At 42.6% G+C, this 18461-nt stretch overlaps 1 protein-coding gene across 1 annotated transcript; it reads right to left on the bottom strand.

Annotated features, from left to right (window-relative positions):
- Window positions 1-9013: 9013 nt before the first annotated feature.
- LOC137634413 (uncharacterized) lies at window positions 9014-13520 on the bottom strand. Its single transcript, XM_068366808.1, has 3 exons — window positions 13453-13520; window positions 12556-12656; window positions 9014-10947 (listed from the first exon to the last, which is right to left on the bottom strand). The coding sequence occupies exons 1-3, from the start codon at window positions 13518-13520 to the stop codon at window positions 9014-9016; spliced, it is 2103 nt and encodes a 700-aa protein (XP_068222909.1).
- Between the last annotated feature and the right edge of the window lie 4941 nt (window positions 13521-18461).

Genomic DNA, 18461 nt, shown 5'->3' with positions numbered 1-18461 from the left:
ATATGATCAGTGCCCAAGCCCACTCTCCACCCAAGCAAGGACTAAAGAGGGACAGGCAATGGCTGCTGATAACTCAGCAGATAGACCTATAGGCTCCCCCAAACTCTCCTTCCTTAGCTCACAAGGATGGTGAAGTTGGAGCGACCAAAGGGACTATGAGTTCAAGTGGGACTCGAACCCCAGTCTAGCGATCACATGGTAAGGACGCTACCAGCAGGCCACTATTTGTAGATTGGGTTATAATTGTCATTAATATAGCAAAGTTTATTGTACGTGCCATTAAGTCAGTTCGTCTTAACTTTTTAATTTCATCAACTATTTATTTCTGGGTTATTTTTGTTTATATATTATTGTACTCTATATATGTTAAATACAGATTTTCACAAGGTTTTGAGTCATTTATTTCCTATATGCCACATCTGGCTACCATATGAACATAGGATATTTTGTATATACATAATAAAATCATTAGAATAATCTTGTCTTTTCCTTTTTAACGGGAAAAGCGAGCTGTTACAGCTTCAGACGCATGCCATTGGGTGGGGAGTACAGGACAAGTAATATTTTGTAGCGTTTTGTAATAACGCTCATCTTTAGACCCTTTAAATGAATGTTGTATTTTCTTTTGATTCTTCTTAATGTAGAGAGAGAGAGAGAGAGAGAGAGAGAGAGAGAGAGAGAGAGAGGAGAGAGAGAGAGAGAGAGAGAGAGAGAGATAAGGTTTGAAGTAAAGACAAGATGGTTTGATTTGCTAAAAAGGCATATGCCACTCCAAATGGACTTAAGAAAGCAACCTTATTGCTCCTTATTATAAGGGTCATTATAGCTTGGAGATTAACACATACTGCACTCGTCGTCTTATGGTTTGTGCATTATAACTAACTCATTAAGCAATCTACTAAAGTATGATTCTCTCTCTCTCTCTCTCTCTCTCTCTCTCTCTCTCTCTCTCTCTCTCTCTCTCTCTCTCTCTCTCTCTCTCTCTCTTTAGTGGCAGAAATGTTATAGCTTCAATAAAGATGGTCGTCAAATTCCAAAATATTTTTTCCCAATATACGAAAATTGTCAAAGAATGTTTTTACGTTTAGGAATTTAAATCTGAAGATTTCTCGTCACTTAGAAATGTTACTTTGGAGAAAATTAAAGTATTAATTTTGATATCAATTTAACTTATTATTATTTTAAATTTCATTAAAACCTCTCGTAGCTTTTTTGTAAGGACGGTAATAATTAACTGATTGTTCATGAAGACCCACAATGACTCTCTCTCTCTCTCTCTCTCTCTCTCTCCTCTCTCTCTCTCTCTCTCTCTCTCTCTCTCTCTCTCTCTCTCTCTCTCTCTCTTCCCCACATGGTAATACAGTAATCTTATTGAAATAAGCTGTTACGAATATATATCACTAACACTCGTGATTTTAATCAATGTGAATATCTACCACAATGGCATTTAATACCGAATTCTACCTTTAGGAGTGCATATCCCATGGAAATTCATTCATGATAAATGCTTCTGGGTGAGCAAGGATTCGAACCTATGCCCTGAGCCGAATCAATGCCTGCAAGGACGACTATACGATCAGTAAAGTCGTCTCTGCAGGCATTGATTCGGCTCATGGCATAGGTTCGAATCCTTTCTCAGCCAGAAGCATTTATTATGAATGAATTTCCAGTGGATATACATTCCCAAAGGTAGAATTTGGTATTAAATGCCATTGTGGTAGATATTTACATACACAAATATGTACATGTATAGATACACACACACGTATATATATATATATATATATATATATATATATATATATATATATATATATATATATATATATACATATATATATATACAGTATATATATATATATATATATATATATATATATATATACATACATATATATATATATATATATATATATATATATATATATATATATATATATATATATGTATGTATATATACTGTATGTGTGTGTGTTATTTAGGCACGTTACTCAGCGTTTATAATGAATAGACAACGTCTCAGCCGGGTCCAGAAATCGAAGACAGCTTCTCCTCGGACAGATCTTCATGCTGATAGTTTTCAGGATGACAGCAGAAATACATTTGCTTTTCTCCATTTATTGTTTGGTGTCGGCGCTTGTTTCGGATCACTTCGTGACCCTTCTTCAGGACAATATTGAGTTTTGGAACTTTAATCTAATATGAAGGATATGGTGGTGAAAATTTGTTACAAAATTTACACCACCATATCCCTTACATTAAAGTGTAGTTCCAAAACCCAACGTAGTCCTGAAGAAGTGTCGCGAAGTCATCCGAAGCACGCGTTGACACCAAACAATAAATGGAGAAAAGCAAATGTATTTCTGCTGTTATCCTGAAAACTATCAGCATGAAGATCTGTCCGAGGAGAAGCTGTCATTGAGTTCTGGACACCACTGAGACCTTCCACACACACACACACACACACACACACACACACACACACACATATATATATATATATATATATATATATATATATATATATATATATATATATATATATATGTGTGTGTATATATATGTATATTAGGGTTTCACCCCTACCAAAGGGCTCATCAGGCGGGTTCTGCCAACTTCCATTTTTGAAAAAAAAAATAGAAGCCAGCATGGTTCCCACGACCCTCCTCACCACTACCTCATTGTTTATGTTTTTAAGATTCCAGATTACCCTTAAGCCATATAATTAAGCCAGGCAATTAAAACAAGCAATTAATCGGAGCAGTGTGAAGCCAGACATTTAAGCCAAGCCTCATCAGCCGGGCGATTAAGCCCAGCGTTCAATCCAAAGCAGCACGAAGCCAGGCTCTTAAGCCTAGCCTCATCAGCCGGGCGATTAAGCCAAGCGGTTCAATCCAGAGCAGCACGAAGCCAGGCACTTAAGCCAAGCCTCATCAGCCGGGCGATTAAGCCAAGCGGTTCAATCCAGAGCAGCACGAAGCCAGGCACTTAAGCCAAGCCTCACCAGCCGGGCGATTAAGCCAAGCGGTTCAATCCAGAGCAGCACGAAGCCAGGCACTTAAGCCAAGCCTCACCAGCCGGGCGATTAAGCCAAGCGGTTCAATCCAGAGCAGCACGAAGCCAGGCACTTAAGCCAAGCCTCACCAGCCGGGCGATTAAGCCAAGCGGTTCAATCCAGAGCAGCACGAAGCCAGGCACTTAAGCCAAGCCTCACCAGCCGGGCGATTAAGCCAAGCGGTTCAATCCAGAGCAGCACGAAGCCAGGCACTTAAGCCAAGCCTCACCAGCCGGGCGATTAAGCCAAGCGGTTCAATCCAGAGCAGCACGAAGCCAGGCACTTAAGCCAAGCCTCACCAGCCGGGCGATTAAGCCAAGCGGTTCAATCCAGAGCAGCACGAAGCCAGGCACTTAAGCCAAGCCTCACCAGCCGGGCGATTAAGCCAAGCGGTTCAATCCAGAGCAGCACGAAGCCAGGCACTTAAGCCAAGCCTCACCAGCCGGGCGATTAAGCCAAGCGGTTCAATCCAGAGCAGCACGAAGCCAGGCACTTAAGCCAAGCCTCACCAGCCGGGCAATTAAGCCAAGCGGTTCAATCCAGAGCAGCACGAAGCCAGGCACTTAAGCCAAGCCTCACCAGCCGGGCAATTAAGCCAAGCGGTTCAATCCAAAGCAGCACGAAGCCAGGCACTTAAGCCAAGCGGTTCAATCCAAAGCAGCACGAAGCCAGGCACTTAAGCCAAGCCTCATCAGCCGGGCGATCAAGCCAAGCGGTTCAATCCAAAGCAGCACGAAGCCAGGCACTTAAGCCAAGCCTCACCAGCCGGGCGATCAAGCCAAGCGGTTCAATCCAAAGCAGCACGAAGCCAGGCACTTAAGCCAAGCCTCACCAGCCGGGCGATCAAGCCAAGCGGTTCAATCCAAAGCAGCACGAAGCCAGGCACTTAAGCCAAGCCTCACCAGCCGGGCGATCAAGCCAAGCGGTTCAATCCAAAGCAGCACGAAGCCAGGCACTTAAGCCAAGCCTCACCAGCCGGGCGATCAAGCCAAGCGGTTCAATCCAAAGCAGCACGAAGCCAGGCACTTAAGCCAAGCCTCACCAGCCGGGCGATCAAGCCAAGCGGTTCAATCCAAAGCAGCACGAAGCCAGGCACTTAAGCCAAGCCTCACCAGCCGGGCGATCAAGCCAAGCGGTTCAATCCAAAGCAGCACGAAGCCAGGCACTTAAGCCAAGCGGTTCAATCCAAAGCAGCACGAAGCCAGGCACTTAAGCCAAGCCTCACCAGCCGGGCGATTAAGCCAAGCGGTTCAATCCAAAGCAGCACGAAGCCAGGCACTTAAGCCAAGCCTCATCAGCCGGGCGATTAAGCCAAGCGGTTCAATCCAGAGCAGCACGAAGCCAGGCACTTAAGCCAAGCCTCATCAGCCGGGCGATTAAGCCAAGCGGTTCAATCCAAAGCAGCACGAAGCCAGGCACTTAAGCCAAGCCTCATCAGCCGGGCGATTAAGCCAAGCGGTTCAATCCAAAGCAGCACGAAGCCAGGCACTTAAGCCAAGCCTCATCAGCCGGGCAATTAAGCCAAGCGGTTGAATCCAAAGCAGCACGAAGCCAGGCACTTAAGCCAAGCGGTTCAATCCAAAGCAGCACGAAGCCAGGCACTTAAGCCAAGCCTCACCAGCCGGGCGATTAAGCCAAGCGGTTCAATCCAGAGCAGCACGAAGCCAGGCACTTAAGCCAAGCCTCACCAGCCGGGCGATTAAGCCAAGCGGTTCAATCCAGAGCAGCACGAAGCCAGGCACTTAAGCCAAGCCTCACCAGCCGGGCAATTAAGCCAAGCGGTTCAATCCAGAGCAGCACGAAGCCAGGCACTTAAGCCAAGCCTCACCAGCCGGGCAATTAAGCCAAGCGGTTCAATCCAAAGCAGCACGAAGCCAGGCACTTAAGCCAAGCGGTTCAATCCAAAGCAGCACGAAGCCAGGCACTTAAGCCAAGCCTCACCAGCCGGGCGATTAAGCCAAGCGGTTCAATCCAGAGCAGCACGAAGCCAGGCACTTAAGCCAAGCCTCACCAGCCGGGCGATTAAGCCAAGCGGTTCAATCCAGAGCAGCACGAAGCCAGGCACTTAAGCCAAGCCTCACCAGCCGGGCGATTAAGCCAAGCGGTTCAATCCAGAGCAGCACGAAGCCAGGCACTTAAGCCAAGCCTCACCAGCCGGGCGATTAAGCCAAGCGGTTCAATCCAGAGCAGCACGAAGCCAGGCACTTAAGCCAAGCCTCACCAGCCGGGCGATTAAGCCAAGCGGTTCAATCCAGAGCAGCACGAAGCCAGGCACTTAAGCCAAGCCTCACCAGCCGGGCGATTAAGCCAAGCGGTTCAATCCAGAGCAGCACGAAGCCAGGCACTTAAGCCAAGCCTCACCAGCCGGGCGATTAAGCCAAGCGGTTCAATCCAGAGCAGCACGAAGCCAGGCACTTAAGCCAAGCCTCACCAGCCGGGCGATTAAGCCAAGCGGTTCAATCCAAAGCAGCACGAAGCCAGGCACTTAAGCCAAGCGGTTCAATCCAAAGCAGCACGAAGCCAGGCACTTAAGCCAAGCCTCATCAGCCGGGCGATCAAGCCAAGCGGTTCAATCCAAAGCAGCACGAAGCCAGGCACTTAAGCCAAGCCTCATCAGCCGGGCGATCAAGCCAAGCGGTTCAATCCAAAGCAGCACGAAGCCAGGCACTTAAGCCAAGCCTCATCAGCCGGGCGATCAAGCCAAGCGGTTCAATCCAAAGCAGCACGAAGCCAGGCACTTAAGCCAAGACTCATCAGCCGGGCGATCAAGCCAAGCGGTTCAATCCAAAGCAGCACGAAGCCAGGCACTTAAGCCAAGCCTCATCAGCCGGGCGATCAAGCCAAGCGGTTCAATCCAAAGCAGCACGAAGCCAGGCACTTAAGCCAAGCCTCATCAGCCGGGCGATCAAGCCAAGCGGTTCAATCCAAAGCAGCACGAAGCCAGGCACTGAAGCCAAGCCTCATCAGCCGGGCGATTAAGCCAAGCGGTTCAATCCAAAGCAGCACCAAGCCTCATCAGCCGGGCGATTAAGCCAAGCGGTTCAATCCAAAGCAGCACGAAGCCAGGCACTTAAGCCAAGTCTCATCAGCCGGGCGATTAAGCCAAGCGGTTCAATCCAAAGCAGCACGAAGCCAGGCACTTAAGCCTAGCCTCATCAGCCGGGCGATTAAGCCAAGCGGTTCAATCCAAAGCAGCACGAAGCCAGGCACTTAAGCCTAGCCTCATCAGCCGGGCGATTAAGCCAAGCGGTTCAATCCAAAGCAGCACGAAGCCAGGTACTTAAGCCAAGCCTCATCAGCCGGGCGATTAAGCCAAGCGGTTCAATCCAAAGCAGCCGAAGCCAGGCACTTAAGCCAAGCCTCATCAGCCGGGCGATTAAGCCAAGCGGTTCAATCCAAAGCAGCACGAAGCCAGGCACTTAAGCCAAGCGGTTCAATCCAAAGCAGCACGAAGCCAGGCACTTAAGCCAAGCTTCATCAGCCGGGCGATTAAGCCAAGCGGTTCAATCCAAAGCAGCACGAAGCCAGGCACTTAAGCCAAGCCTCATCAGCCGGGCGATTAAGCCAAGCGGTTCAATCCAAAGCAGCACGAAGCCAGGCACTTAAGCCAAGCCTCATCAGCCGGGCGATTAAGCCAAGCGGTTCAATCCAAAGCAGCACGAAGCCAGGCACTTAAGCCAAGCCTCATCAGCCGGGCAATTAAGCCAAGCGGTTGAATCCAAAGCAGCACGAAGCCAGGCACTTAAGCCAAGCGGTTCAATCCAAAGCAGCACGAAGCCAGGCACTCAAGCCAAGCCTCATCAGCCGGGCAATTAAGCCAAGCGGTTCAATCTAAAGCAGCACGAAGCCAGGCACTTAAGCCAAGCCTCATCAGCCGGGCAATTAAGCCAAGCGGTTCAATCCAAAGCAGCACGAAGCCAGGCACTTAAGCCAAGCCTCATCAGCCGGGCAATTAAGCCAAGCGGTTCAATCCAAAGCAGCACGAAGCCAGGCACTTAAGCCAAGCCTCATCCGCCGGGCAATTAAGCCAAGCGGTTCAATCCAAAGCAGCACGAAGCCAGGCACTTAAGCCAAGCCTCATCAGCCGGGCAATTAAGCCAAGCGGTTCAATCCAAAGCAGCACGAAGCCAGGCACTTAAGCCAAGCCTCATCAGCCGGGCAATTAAGCCAAGCGGTTCAATCCAAAGCAGCACGAAGCCAGGCACTTAAGCCAAGCCTCATCAGCCGGGCGATTAAGCCAAGCGGTTCAATCCAAAGCAGCACGAAGCCAGGCACTTAAGCCAAGCCTCATCAGCCGGGCAATTAAGCCAAGCGGTTGAATCCAAAGCAGCACGAAGCCAGGCACTTAAGCCAAGCGGTTCAATCCAAAGCAGCACGAAGCCAGGCACTCAAGCCAAGCCTCATCAGCCGGGCAATTAAGCCAAGCGGTTCAATCTAAAGCAGCACGAAGCCAGGCACTTAAGCCAAGCCTCATCAGCCGGGCAATTAAGCCAAGCGGTTCAATCCAAAGCAGCACGAAGCCAGGCACTTAAGCCAAGCCTCATCAGCCGGGCAATTAAGCCAAGCGGTTCAATCCAAAGCAGCACGAAGCCAGGCACTTAAGCCAAGCCTCATCCGCCGGGCAATTAAGCCAAGCGGTTCAATCCAAAGCAGCACGAAGCCAGGCACTTAAGCCAAGCCTCATCAGCCGGGCAATTAAGCCAAGCGGTTCAATCTAAAGCAGCACGAAGCCAGGCACTTAAGCCAAGCCTCATCAGCCGGGCAATTAAGCCAAGCGGTTCAATCCAAAGCAGCACGAAGCCAGGCACTTAAGCCAAGCCTCATCAGCCGGGCAATTAAGCCAAGCGGTTCAATCCAAAGCAGCACGAAGCCAGGCACTTAAGCCAAGCCTCATCAGCCGGGCAATTAAGCCAAGCGGTTCAATCCAAAGCAGCACGAAGCCAGGCACTTAAGCCAAGCCTCATCAGCCGGGCAATTAAGCCAAGCGGCTCAATCCAAAGCAGCACGAAGCCAGGCACTTAAGCCTAGCCTCATCCGCCGGGCAATTAAGCCAAGCGGCTCAATCCAAAGCAGCACGAAGCCAGGCACTTAAGCCAAGCCTCATCAGCCGGCAATTAAGCCAAGCGTTCAATCCAAGAAGCATGAAGCCAGACACTCAAGCCAAGCCTCATCAGCCAGGCAATTAAGCCAAGCATCCAATCTAAGCAGTATGAAGCCAGACATCTAACGCAGAGATATCTTTTACTTAACTATCAGGGATCAATCCAAAATCCGAAGATCCTCTTCTTTGTAAAATGTAGCATTTTACCCAGGAAAACTGATTTGGCTCAACCTATAAGAACTAGTCTGCATAATAAAAGAATCCCAGCTTCTTCCCTCTGCAGAGCCGGTCTTCTAGATTATTCCCCCAGAACTACCCGAAGGTTGGTATCCGAAAGAATAGATCTAGATATCCGACCATTTGTACACTTGACAGAGGCCCTGTACACCTGCATCAAGGTACATAGCATACTAGAATTAGCCAGGCTTCTTTTTTTTTGCTGAACTAATCCTCTAGGTTGTCCAATTTAGTTTATAAGATGAGTATTCAGTCCAAGTATTCTCTGAGTCGATATCTACCATAACTAAATGGAAAGGTAATTCCATGTTTCTAAAACTAAACTATAATTTCTCATCAAAGAAGATTAATCCACTATGAGAATTTTTTTTTTCTATAATTTTGTGTTCCAATAAAACTTAACACGAACATTTGCTCTTCACAAAAACTTTTCCTCCAGAATTTTTTTTTTTCTATTTTCTATTTTTGTACTTTTTTATGTTTTTATATATTTTTTTCCACAAAATTACACTAATACTTATTCTTCACACAAACTTTTGTTTCACTAAGTTATTTAACTTTCATTTTTCTACTTTTTTGATGGGGGATTTAATCCAGGATCTATTTAATCCACCTTAGATTTAGTAAAGTAGAAAATCTCCTAATGTCGCTCCAGCTTGTCTCCGACCACACTCGTCCTGTCCTTTTCCATCGAATCTCCGCGCGTTCATCTTTCCTTTATTCTTGATGAGTTCAATAACATCATTATAGAAATTAATCACGTCGTCAGCTTCTCCACGGATCGTACAATCGTTAGAGTCCTCGTTCATCTTTGGTCCCTGGAAGCGGACTTTGTGATCAGCGATCAGTTGTTTGATGTTCTCACCTCCTCTACCGATGACCATCGCTCGTTCGTCTCTGTTCAAGACTATTTTGTAGAGTCTATCTCCAATCTTTGTTAGACCATCGAAGATTTCTTCCTCAGGGAAATATTTTCTCTCTCGCTCTTCTGTTTTGCCGTAGTTCCTAGGAGAGGCATCCTTGATGCCCTCTTGTTGTCCTTGCCTATTCCTGTGTCCTTTATTCCTGATGATATCAAGGACATCATTATAGAAGGCGATCGCATCCTCTTCACATCCTCGGATTGTACAATGATTGGAGTCATCGTCCATCTTGGGGCCTTGGAAGTGGATTTGATGTTCGGTCATCAGCCTCCTGATATTTTCTCCTCCTCTCCCGATGACCATCGCTCGTTCCTCTCTGTTGAGGACTGTTCTGTAAATTCGATCGCCGACCTTAGTTAGTCCTCGGAAGATTTCCTTCTCAGGGAAAACCTTCCTCTCTCGCTCTTCTGTTCTGCCATAGCCCCTTTGGAATTTGGGCTTCATGGTTTTGTTAATATCTTCACAAGCGTCCTTGACGTCTTCGGGTTGTCCGTGCAATGTAACAAATCCATCAGTTTTCTTATGGATGATGATGGAAACATTGTATTGGTTTTCTAATCTCTTCAGATTCTCTCCACCTGGTCCAACCAGGAGTCCTTTGTGTTGAGGATCGACATCGAAGTGATACTTTCCTGCCGCTACTCTGTGCAATCCTTCCATTGTGACCTCTTCCTCGGTCACTCTGACCTTTTCAAGGGCGACCTGGACATGTTTAAACGCTTTAACCACTTGATCCAGTTCGCCACATAGATATCCAATTTCTCTTTTTTCATGAGATTTGGGAAGAATCACTTGAACATCATAGAGGTACTTTACTTCCTCAACCATATGTCCTCTTCGGGCTAGAAGAAAACCTCGGCTTGGGATTGGAAGGTGGAATCCATAACAATCCAAACTCATTAGTTGTATGTATTGATCCCTTGGAAAGTCCTCGACTTCGTCAATCAGTTCTCTTATTCTTTTCTCAGCTCTCAGGGCATTTTGCAGGGGGCCACTGATAGTGATGTAGTCGCGCTCATCGTATTTGTCCGGGATGTAAATAGCCACATTTAGTTCTCTGAACAACCTTTTAAGGGTTATGTCTTGTGGTCCACATAGGATATCCCGGAATTCCTTATCGACTAGCATCACGAAATCTTCTGCGCCCACCTGAAACAGCCCTTTAGAGACTTGAGTTAGTTCGTCGAGATTAAAATCCCTATCAACTCTGAATAAGATTTCTTTGTAAACCTTTTCAACATATCGCTTAGGTCCCGTAAGACAAACCTCTCCCGAACCATCGTTAACAGCGACCATGCGGACTCCATGGTGCCTCTTGGCCATCTTCGCAAATTTACCACCTTTCCCGATTATTGTCCCCAAATCCACATCTCCCCGGCAGAAGAAGGAGAACTGTTTGCCTCCAACACGGCGGAGAGGTCCGCATCTGCTAGCTGGTCTTCTTCCTTGGGAGAACGTCACCTTGCGTTTTGCTCTCTTGTTTTCAAGAGGCGTGTGAGGATATGATGATGATGATTCCTTTTCATCATCCTGAACTTCTTCAGCAGGAAGATCGATTTCATCTTCCAGTTCATCCTCGACCTCTTCTTCAACAGGAAGATGGATTTCATCTTCCAGTTCATCCTCGACCTCTTGTTCAACAGGAAGATCGATTTCATCTTCCAGTTCTTCCTCGACCTCTTCTTCAACAGGAAGATCGATTTCATCTTCCAGTTCATCCTCGACCTCTTGTTCAACAGGAAGATCGATTTCATCTTCCAGTTCTTCCTCGACCTCTTCTTCAGCAGGAAGATCGATTTCATCTTCCAGTTCTTCCTCGACCTCTTCTTCAGCTGGAAGATCGATTTCATCTTCCAGTTCATCCTCGACCTCTTGTTCAACAGGAAGATCGATTTCATCTTCCAGTTCATCCTCGACCTCTTCTTCAGCAGGAAGATCGATTTCATCTTCCAGTTCTTCCTCGACCTCTTGTTCAGCAGGAACATCGATTTCATCTTCCAGTTCTTCCTCGACCTCTTGTTCAGCAGGAACATCGATTTCATCTTCCAGTTCATCCTCGACCTCTTCTTCAGCAGGAAGATCGATTTCATCTTCCAGTTCATCCTCGACCTCTTCTTCAGCAGGAAGATCGATTCCATCTTCCAGTTCATCCTCGACCTCTTCTTCAGCAGGAACATCGATTTCATCTTCCAGTTCTTCCTCGACCTCTTCTTCAACAGGAAGATCGATTTCATCTTCCAGTTCATCCTCGACCTCTTGTTCAGCAGGAAGATCGATTTCATCTTCCAGTTCATCCTCGACCTCTTCTTCAGCAGGAAGATCGATTTCATCTTCCAGTTCATCCTCGACCTCTTGTTCAGCAGGAACATCGATTTCATCTTCCAGTTCATCCTCGACCTCTTCTTCAGCAGGAACATCGATTTCATCTTCCAGTTCATCCTCGACCTCTTCTTCAGCAGGAAGATCGATTTCATCTTCCAGTTCTTCCTCGACCTCTTGTTCAGCAGGAACATCGATTTCATCTTCCAGTTCATCCTCGACCTCTTCTTCAGCAGGAACATCGATTTCATCTTCCAGTTCTTCCTCGACCTCTTCTTCAGCAGGAAGATCGATTTCATCTTCCAGTTCATCCTCGACCTCTTCTTCAGCAGGAAGATCGATTTCATCTTCCAGTTCTTCCTCGACCTCTTCTTCAGCAGGAACATCGATTTCATCTTCCAGTTCATCCTCGACCTCTTGTTCAGCAGGAACATCGATTTCATCTTCCAGTTCATCCTCGACCTCTTGTTCAGCAGGAACATCGATTTCATCTTCCAGTTCATCCTCGACCTCTTGTTCAGCAGGAAGATCGATTTCATCTTCCAGTTCTTCCTCGACCTCTTCTTCAGCAGGAAGATCGATTTCATCTTCCAGTTCATCCTGGAAAGCTCCTTCAGCTGGAAGAAATTCACCATCTTCCAGCTCTTCGGGGAACAATCCTTCAGCTGGAAGAAATTCACCATCTTCCAGCTTTTTGGGGAACACTCCCTCAGCTGGAAGAAATTCACCCTCCTCCAGCTCTTCTGGGAACACTCCCTCAGCTGGAAGAAATTCACCATCTTCCAGCTCTTCCTGGAACACTCCTTCAGCTGGAAGAAATTCACCATCTTCCAGCTCTTCCTGGAACACTCCTTCAGCTGGAAGAAATTTACCATCTTCCAGCTCTTCCTGGAACACTCCTTCAGCTGGAAGAAATTCACCCTCTTCCTGGGTAGTTTCTCGGATTTCCTGGAAAAGATTCTGCAAAAGCTCTTCATCTCTTACAGTCTCTCCTTCTTTTCCGTTTCTTCCACACAGGTACCTGAAAAAGAAAAATGCTCCAACGGCAGCAGTGCCAAAGGCAGCTGTGCCCAAGAGGAAGGCCATCTTCGGCCAAAGGACATGTTGGTCGACCAAACGGAGAATCTCATCCTTCTCCGCTGCTTCGCCGCCGACAATGTCCCTCGCCAGGCCCACCAGAGTTCCGTCGCAGGGTGACAAGTTCGGTTCCTCGTACCTGACCAGGTTTGATAAACCGATGTACCCAAGGGCAGAATGCAGACGCCGCCACATCCCGTTTTGGGTCCTGTAATCCTGCAGGTTCCGACGCGCCGCGTCGCACAAGTTCAGCTCTTCCTCCAGAGCTGATCGCCATTGCCATCCTCCGTTAAGTAGCATTCTTACTGCGTTTTTCATTGCCTCCATTTCGAATTTCTCGATAAAAGCTTTGAAAACTTGGGAAACCATATTCATGATTACCGAAACCTTTCCTGAATTCAGCATTAGTTTAAAAAAAAAAAGTGAGTTGAGGAATGAAGTCCAAATGTCTTCAGGTATGAAGGTTAGAGAGAGAGAGAGAGAGAGAGAGAGAGAGAGAGAGAGAGAGAGAGACAATAGTGGATAATAACTTTCTTATATACATACATACATACATACATACATACATACATACATACATACATGCATACATAAACGAATAGAACGACCGAGAATCCAGAAGATAAAGAAATACAGAAAGGAATTAAAAAACCATAACAAAAGGAAAGATTTATTCATAATTTTCTTTCTGTGCGAATCGTAACATTTATCAGCTAAGACGCTTCTGAGGCAAATCTCACCCCCTGAAGACCATTCTGGAAGCCCCTGAAGACCATTCTGGAAGCGTTCTTATTTCATCTTCGATCATTCCCGGAATGTATAAATTTCCTTTGTATTCGGGTTAACAGTTGAGGAAATAATCGGAAGAATAAGGAATCCCAAATCTCTCTCTCTCTCTCTCTCTCTCTCTCTCTCTCTTTGAAGAAGTCTTCGAAATGTCTTCATAGGCGGAAAACGGGAGAAATTTTACGCTGATGACGATTTTGTTCTTTTTCACTCCATTTATAGAAATACTTTCCTATCCTACTGGCCGGTGTAAATGAGAGAGAGAGAGAGAGAGAGAGAGAGAGAGAGAGAGAGAGAGAGAGAGAGAGAGAGAGAGAGAGAGAGAGAGAGAGAGTATTCTTCTCATATTTCATTTCCCTTTATTCGCAGAAAAAAACGTTCATCTCTCTCTCTCTCTCTCTCTCTCTCTCTCTCTCTCTCTGTATATATATATATATATATATATATATATATATATATATATATATATATATATATATATATATATATATATATATATATATATATATATCAGACTTTACTATTCCACTGCAGAACAAAGGCCCCAGACTTTTTTATCCATTCGCGTCTGTTTATGGTCTTTCTATGTCAGTTTATGCTTGCTAATTCCCTTAGTTCGTCAATCCATCGTCTTCTCTTCCTTTCCCTGCTGGTTTTGCGAAAACTAGGGACCCATTCGGTTATTCTTTATGCGTATCTATTAAATTTCATTTTCGTTTTAAATATATATATATATATATATATATATATATATATATATATATATATATATATATACATATATATATGTATAATTGTATATATATGTTAATATATATACAGTAAATATATTTATATATATATGTGCATATATTTATATATATATGTTAATATATATACAGTAAATATATATATATATATATATATATATATATATATATATATATATATATATATATATACAGAGAGAGAGAGGAGAGAGAGAGAGAGAGGAGAGAGAGGAGAGAGAGAGAGAGAGAGAGAGAGAGAGAGAGAGAGTAGCTGCTGACTGTATTATCTAAAGGTAAATAATTCCTTAAAACGAATTGAGTACTGACATAACATGACTTGTCATTACTTAAACTGATCAGTTGTAGCAGAAGCAATAATGAATAATGAGGGAATGAGGACACAAGACGAATTTAGATAATCATCACAGACAGACACACGCACATACACTATTATTCTTGGACATTTCCAGACATGGAGGTTTTTCAATACGATGTAAATTACTAGACTATGAAGATCATTTTAATATCTTTTTAAATTGACATATCTGACTTTTTCTATCGACTTTTTAACCGCAAAAAGTGAGGTTTATTTACGAGATAGATATGTACGTAAAGGCAATCAGTTCTTACTCCTTTCCTCTCCATTCGTTTGGTATTTATCCTTGCTTCTTTTTCCTCTTCTTTCATTCCCCCATCTTTTCCCGTATCCCAATTCTTTTGCAACAGCAGTAATTTAATTAACGCCCAAACTAGCTGATTGACAGGTGGCCTTTTCCTCCCCCCTCCCCTCAGACCGTGGGAAAAAGTGAGCCACTACTTCCACGGCTGAGCTCAAGCGAAAGAATTGGGAAACAGGAAAAGATAGGGATTGAAAGATGGGGTATAAGAAGAAACAATGATAAATATTGGTCAAAGAGGGGGGAAAGTAGTAAGAATTATAATGCCTGTGTGTGTGTGTGTGTGTGTCTGTGACGGTTATTTAAATTTATCTTGTGTCCTCATTCCTTTATTATTCAGTCTCGCTTCTGCTACACGTGATCTATTTAAGTAATGACAAGTCGTGTTTTGTCAGTATTTAATTTGACTTGAGGGATTATTTACCTTCAAATGATACAGTCAGCAACTAGTCTCTCTCTCTCTCTCTCTCTCTCTCTCTCTCTCTCTCTCTCTCTCTCTCTCTCTCTCTCTCTCTCTCTCTCTCTCTCTCTATATATATATATATATATATATATATATATATATATATATATATATACATATATATATATATATATATATATATATATATATATATATATATATATAACGATAATTACATTCAATAGATAGTCGTAAAGAATAACAGGACACACACACACATATACAGTATATATATATATATATATATATATATATATATATATATATATATATATATATATATATATATATATATATATATATATATGTGTGTGTGTGTGTATGTGTGTGTATGTGTGTTATATATGTGTATGCGTGCGTGTGCGCATGCATTATGCCGATTCTTGGGACAAGACTCATAATCAAGGAATTGCTGAAGTACTCTAGGGAAAATCGTATTCATTTAATGATAATATTGGTATTGATAATAATAAATTTTTGAAGAATTACGAGCAAAATACAATGTAATGAAGTTAATCTCTCCATTGAAATTAATTATATAATAAAACATCAATTTTGAAGGTCTTTATCCATTGTTTTAAAAAGGTTAATGTAACCATACTTAATTAGATTATATATATATATATATATATATATATATATATATATATATATATATATATATATATATATATGTGTGTGTGTGTGTGTGTGTGTGTGTGTGTGTGTGTGTGTGTGTGTATTGTTGTTGTGATACCTTAACGTAATGAAAGGGTTTGTGTATCGCCATGATCAGCAAGCTGTGCTTGTCAGGGCTACCCATACTAGGTTGGTTTGCTGTGAGCGATCAGACTAAAGTTTCCCACCATCACCAATCCGCAGTGGCCAGTTTGGTGATGAAAATGGCCAAACCACAGACATGAATAATGGAATAACGACATGTCTGAGGCCTTTGTCCTGCAGTGGACTAGAAATAGCTGCATTTATTGTTGTTGTTGTTGTTGTGTTTATTATCATTATACATTTTATTCACTCGTATTTTGAGAATTTTTCAAAATGATAATGACTTGATCTAACATAATTTAAATTTTGGAAATTTATTTTGATATGAGCGATATTACTATTGTTTTTACTTAGCTCCAAAATCCCTTGATTTACTTCATGGAGAATAGTGCATTCAGTACACCTCACGCAATGCACTGTAGGCATTACTTGACAGTCTTCCCGGTTATATAATATAATATAATATATATATATATATATATATATATATATATATATATATATATATATATATATATATCCATTCTTTCTGTAAGTAGTCATACCCTAACGTGGTGAAAGACTTTGTGTATCGCAATGATCTGCAAAGCTGTACTAGTCAGGGCTACCCATACTAGGTAGGTTTGCTGTGAGCGATCAGACTAAAATCTCCCACCATCACAAATCCGCAGTTGGCCAGCGTGGTGATGAAAACTAGCCAAACCCCAGACACGAATGAAGACACGTCTGAGGCCTTTGTCCTGCACTGGACTAGAAACAGCTGTTTCTAGTCCAATGCAGGACAAAGGCCTCAGACATGTCTTCATTCGTGTCTGGGGTTTGGCTAGTTTTTGTTTTTGTTTCTAGTCCAGTGCAGGACAAAGGCCTCAGACGTGTCTTCATTCGTGTCTGGGGTTTGGCTAGTTTTCATCACCAGGTTGGTCAGTGTGGTTTTTTGTCTGATTGCTCACAGCATACCAACCTAGTATGGGTGTCCCTTACTAGTACAGCTTTGCTGATCATGGCGGTACCTAAACCCTTTAACCACGTTAAGGTTTCCCCACTCAATATATATATATATATATATATATATATATATATATATATATATATATATATATATATATATATATATATATATATATATGTATATGTATATATGTATATATTAATTTTATCATTAACGCTCGTCATTTTCAATACTTCAAATAACCCAATAATACCCTTTAGTATAGAATTTGTTCTGGGATACATATATATATATATATATATATATATATATATATATATATATATATATATATATATATGTATATATGTATATATATATATATATATATATATATATATATATATATATATATGTGTGTGTGTGTGTGTGTATGTATGTATGTATGTATGTATGTATGTATATGTATATTCATGTGTGTATATATACATATATATAATATATACATATAATGTATATATATATATATATATATATATATATATATATATATATATATATATATATATATACTGTATATATATATATATATATATATATATATATACATATATATATATATATATATATATATATATATATATATATATATATATAATTTTATATACAGCCGTTTTTAGCATGTTTATAAAAGTCACTGTCTTGTGTCTTGTGTAATTTAATTATTTAGATTTCGTTTTGAGCACATGGATGTACCAAATTGATATATTCAGGTGGACAATCAACATTTGTATTTTAGATAAAGGCTTAAAGGTTTAGTTATTTGATTTTGGTAATAACCGAATTATTTAAGTGAGGAATACTTTATTTACCATCGCCAACGAAGTTTCCCTCTGTTTGTGTGTTTGTATGTGTATGTTTGTTTGTCTGCGACGAGCAAAATGTCCAATTCACGTAATCAGCCATAAGTTTGGACATCGTTGTCACAGAGACTTCAAACTGGGTTCATATTTGAGTGTTATGAAAGGAAGAGTTAAGTTCGAATTTCTTGTTCCATATGGATGAACTGATTATTCCTGAATTAATTTTCGTCTTAAATCTGGAAATTTGTTTTAAGGAGAGCTTATAAGTGTCTTCCAGTTTCAATATCGAGAGAGACCGGAAAAGTGGCGATGTATGAGCTAAGTAATCACTGGAGCTTATGATTTTTACCATTCCTTTTTGAATTACAATTAATGGTTGCAAGACATTTCTACTACTACTCCCCCACGCCGTAATGCAGTAATTTAGGTGAGGAGATACTAACGAGTGATACAATTGTTTTATAATATATAAGGGGAAATACTCTTTTAATCTATATATGATACCCATTGCTTTGGCAATT

This window comes from Palaemon carinicauda, chromosome 44 (assembly GCF_036898095.1).
Source record: "Palaemon carinicauda isolate YSFRI2023 chromosome 44, ASM3689809v2, whole genome shotgun sequence".
In the NCBI taxonomy this organism is placed as follows: domain Eukaryota; kingdom Metazoa; phylum Arthropoda; class Malacostraca; order Decapoda; family Palaemonidae; genus Palaemon; species Palaemon carinicauda.
Note: the sequence above shows the minus strand (reverse complement) of the source record. Positions and strands in the feature narration are given on the sequence as shown.

Coding starts and splice junctions, on each gene's coding strand:
- LOC137634413 (XM_068366808.1), bottom strand. CDS start 13,520: ATGATCGAAGATGAAATAAGAACGCTTCCAGAATGGTCTTCAGGGGCT. Junction 12,657..13,452: donor TCCAGAATGGTCTTCAGGGG/GTGAGATTTGCC, acceptor TTTCTTTTTCAG/GTACCTGTGTGGAAGAAACG. Junction 10,948..12,555: donor AGAAACTACCCAGGAAGAGG/GTGAATTTCTTC, acceptor CTGTTGAACAAG/AGGTCGAGGATGAACTGGAA.